Genomic DNA, 4,709 nt, shown 5'->3' with positions numbered 1-4,709 from the left:
AGGAAGTATAGAAAATCACGCCTCACTGCTGACATCGACACATATCACAACCTCTTGTTAACATTCTCCAAAACCATTACTAATGCCAAAGCTTCTTTCTTTCACCATAGGATCGAGGCCTCTGCCAAGAATCTTCGCAAACTGCATGCTACCATGTCCTCCCTCCTCACTCCCCCCCCACCCCCTCCTCCCTCATCTTTTTCTGCCGAAGACTTTGCGATCTTCTTTGAGGAAAAAGTGGTGAACATCCGCAGCTCCTTCTCCCAACCCCCACCCATTCCAAACGCTGAATCGAGAACCTCATCCTTCACTCTGTCATCTTTCTCTCCCATTACAGAAGCCGAGACCCTGACACTGGTAACGTCGAACCGTCCGACTACATGCCAGCTGGACCGGCTACCCTCCCCACTCCTCCAGACCATAGCACCGGACATCCTCCCATTCCTAACTGCAACCATCAACTCCTCACTCAACTCGGGGGTGGTCCCCACCTCCCTAAAACAAGCCAGAGTCACGCCCCTCATAAAAAAACCAACCCTGAACCCCACCGTCATAGCCAACTATCGTCCTGTCTCTCTTCTCTCCTTTCTTTCTAAAACACTTGAACGTGCTGTATCCAACCAACTTACTGCTTATCTCTTACAGAATGACCTCCTAGACCCCAATCAGTCTGGCTTCCGGACTGGCCACTCCACAGAAACGGCCCTCATTGCGGTCACAGAGGCACTTCACTTAGCAAAAGCGAAAGGCCTCTCCTCTGTCCTGATTCTCCTAGATCTATCTGCAGCCTTCGACACAGTCAACCATCAGATCCTCCTCGCGGCCCTCGCAGGAATGGGAGTGGCTGGATCTGCGCTGACATGGCTGACATCATACCTCAACGACCGCTCCTACCAAGTGTCATGGAGAGGGACTCTGTCGGCCACCCGCCCCCTCCGGACGGGTGTCCCCCAGGGCTCGGTCCTAGGACCCCTTCTCTTCTCCCTCTACACTAAATCACTGGGTAACATTATCACGTCTCATGGCTTCTCATATCATTGTTATGCCGATGATACTCAACTCTTCCTCTCCTTCCCTCCCTCAGATATCCACGTCTCTGAGCGGATCTCGGCCTGTCTGTCCGACATCTCCGCCTGGATGACGACCAACCACCTCAAACTGAACCTAAGCAAAACAGAATTGCTCCACCTGCCGGCCAAATCCTCCCCCCTGACCGACCTCTCCATCACAGTCGAGAATGCAGCTGTGACCGCGTCCCCGACCGCCAAGAACCTTGGTGTTGTCCTCGACGACCAGTTGAACTTCTCTGCTCACATCGCAGCGACAACCAGAACCTGCAGATTCCTCCTGAGCAACGTCAGAAGGATACGCCCCTTCCTGACAAAAGAAGCCACCCAACTCCTCGTCCAAACAACAGTCATCTCCCGCCTCGACTACTGCAACGCACTGCTAGCTGGCCTCCCGGCCACTGCCACCAAGCCTCTTCAACTCATTCAAAACGCAGCGGCCCGCCTGATATCAAACCTACCGAAGTCGGCCCATGTCACCCCACTTCTTAGGGACCTGCACTGGCTCCCCATTGCTGCACGTATCCGCTTCAAGGCCCTCGACCTAGCATACCGTGCAGCAAAGGGAACCGCTCCCGCCTACCTCCGGTCAATGGTCTCTAACTACACACCCTCAAGACCCCTACGCTCTGCATCTTCTGGCCGCCTCAGACCTACTCCTATCCAAGCTCCCGGAGGGTCATCAAAGAGAAGCCGCCTATTCTCAGTCCTTGCCCCACAATGGTGGAATGAACTACCCATCCCAGTTAGGACAGCCGAATCCCGTCCAATCTTTCGCCGTCGACTAAAGACTCACTTCTTCAACCATTATCTGAAATGATTAAAAAAAAAAAAAAAAAAAAAAATCTAACCCTGACTAACCTTACTGTCATGCACTTGTCCTAATAAACTAACCTACACTGTAACACGCAACACTTGATGAACATTGTTACTCAGCTGATAGAGTTGTACCCTTCTTGCTGTCTTGTCGTACAGAACTTGTAAGTCGCTTTGGATAAAAGCGTCAGCTAAATGACTAAATGTAAATGTAAATGTAATTGGAGGATCAAGAAAAGAGCACGGGGTTTGAGATAGGTCCATTGCCATTAACACTGTAGACATACAAAAACATAAGAATGTACGGCAGAGTGGGGCAGATGTAGTGTGGAACAGTTTAGCATCCAAGTAGAACTGGTTAATGGAAGGTGTTTCTATCAAGACATAATTAGTCACCCTGTCCGATGCAGCATATCTTGAGCATTATCATTTGCCAAAACGGTACTTGAGAGAGACATTAGATTGGCTTTGAAATGTAATTTATTCAGTCCATAAAACTTAAAATGATCAAAAAAAAGTTTTCAATTCACTTCAAGATGCCAGGTGCTCAAAATTATATGAAATTATAATGTGATACTGGATTCAGTTCTCATTACCTACGATGCCAGGTGTTCAAAATGATATTTTTGATCAACTTTTTCTCCCCATTTTCTATTTTTCTCCCTTCCCCAATTTCGTATATTGTCCAATTCTACCCCTCCCCTGTCTCGAACGTTGCTAGACCATGCCTCCCACTGGTCGGCTGCAATGTGGACGAAGCCTTGCATCACGTGTCCCCTCCGGTACACGAGGAGGCAGCCGTAGCATCTTTTCACCTGCACAGCGCGATCTCTCAGGGGCGAGGGTCTGCGTGGGAGGGACACGCCGCCCCCGTCGCTTCCTGATTCTGCTGCGCAGGCGCACCAACCGACCTGTAGGAGTCGCTGTCCACAACGTCCGATCCCCACCCACCGGCTTCCCACCCCCTAATACTGCAACTTCACCATGACGACAAGGAAATAATCAGCTTCATTCAACTCAGCTTTTACCAATTCTTTTTTTCTGTTTACATGTCAACAAAGGACACATTCAACTCGAACATAAATCTGCTACATTCAATATTCTGTCCATTATCCATTCTGCACTCAGTGAATAGTGGAGGCCTGTTTGACTTTGCTGTGAGTTGTTTCAATAATGCATTGTTGTCCTGGAAATCCTGGGGGGATTTCCCTCTCATCCCTTTTAAATTGACTGCTGTATATCAACTAAGCTGCACCACAAGCGTTACTCAAGATAAAACACACACACACACACACACACACACACACACACACACACACACACACACACACACACACACACACACACACACACACACACACACACACACACACACACACACACACACACACACACACACACACACATACACACACACAGTTATTTCACAATCTGTATGTAATCATTATGTCTTCAGATGCAACATAATCAATTATTCTCCCCATCATCTTCCTACACAGTAACTATAAACAGAGAGGCCACGTCCAATCAATTATACTGCTCCATTTAAACACCAACCTCTTACCCTTCAACTACAATCACGTGTTTGAAATGTTGAAATGTGTGTGTGTGTGTGTGTTTGAATGCGAGCGAGTTATACGGACCACCTTGGCACTTTTTATTTATCAACTGCTAGCATAAATCTCCAATGCTAATTTCACATTTCGGATGATCCCGCTGGCCCTGTGAATTAGTTTGAATTCTAAAGCGGCTGCTATTTGTGATGCTATTTGACCTCTCTATCACTTCTCCGGCTCACATGCGTCTCCTCTTCGATAGGAGCAGCAGGGAAACGTCCCTGTCCTCCAGTGTTTTCCACTCCAAGCGCAGAGAGACGGAGAGAACGCACTCTTGAACGTGAACATCAAGGGTGCACTTGATACGATCATAAAATGGGCCTCAAGTGGGCAGAGACATAATGAAGTGTGCCGTGCAGATGGAGAAACCGATGTAACACCATTCACAGCAACAAGAAAGCATTCTTCACTAAGATGCATTAACCAGCATTAAGATTTCGGTTGTTTGAAATGAGACCTTGCAGACTCGAGCGCAAAAACACAATAATGAGGAATGAGCAGGTCATTCAGTGGTTGAGATGCTCATTGGCGGACCGGTGTGGACTGTACGAGTACGAGTCCTCAATTCAAATCGTCGAAAAAAACTCAGTGTGGTGCATCATCATCAAAGTACGATTAATGACCTTTAGTGCGTCTTGCGTGTCATCCAGGCAGTACACTCGAATGTGATAGTCGAGCGTTGTGCAAGACACCGGGCCGAACACGGCCAGTTTCAGCCTCTTGGCGGCCGCCTTGCTGACCGACTGGCCGACCAGGCAGTACGTCCCGAGGGTCTCTGTCAAGATGTGACAGGCCTCCGTGTCCATCTGGATGTAGCAAGGACTGGTGAAGTTCTCCTCCCCCACCACCACGATGTCCTGATGGAAACACACACACACACACACACACACACACACACACACACACACACACACACACACACACACACACACGCACGCACACACACACACACACACACACACACACACACACACACACACACACACACACACACACACACACACACACACACACACACACACACACACACACACACACACACACACAACACACACAACACACACACACACACACACACACACACACACACACACACATACACACACACACACACACACTGTGTTAGTAACCAGAGGAAGCATGATATGCCAACATTTGGATACAGCGCAGGGTGAAATGAATCATGGACATAACTCATGGTTGTGAAAAT

At 48.5% G+C, this 4,709-nt stretch overlaps 1 protein-coding gene across 1 annotated transcript in view; it reads right to left on the bottom strand.

Annotated features, from left to right (window-relative positions):
• Positions 1-4,305, bottom strand: part of LOC311226419 (netrin receptor UNC5C-like) — a gene marked incomplete at both ends in the record, with an annotated part of 11,214 nt that extends 6,909 nt beyond the window's left edge. Inside the window, one exon of the mRNA XM_084311845.1 lies at positions 4,123-4,305. Within this exon, the coding sequence (XP_084167971.1) occupies positions 4,123-4,305 (183 nt within the window). The remainder of the gene's footprint in view (positions 1-4,122) is intronic.
• Positions 4,306-4,709: the final 404 nt, after the last annotated feature.

This window comes from Notolepis coatsorum (genome assembly GCF_963971535.1).
Source record: "Notolepis coatsorum genome assembly, chromosome: 1".
In the NCBI taxonomy this organism is placed as follows: Eukaryota; Metazoa; Chordata; class Actinopteri; order Aulopiformes; family Paralepididae; genus Notolepis; species Notolepis coatsorum.
The sequence above is the reverse complement of the archived record's forward strand: the minus strand, read 5'-3'. Positions and strand labels throughout refer to the sequence as shown.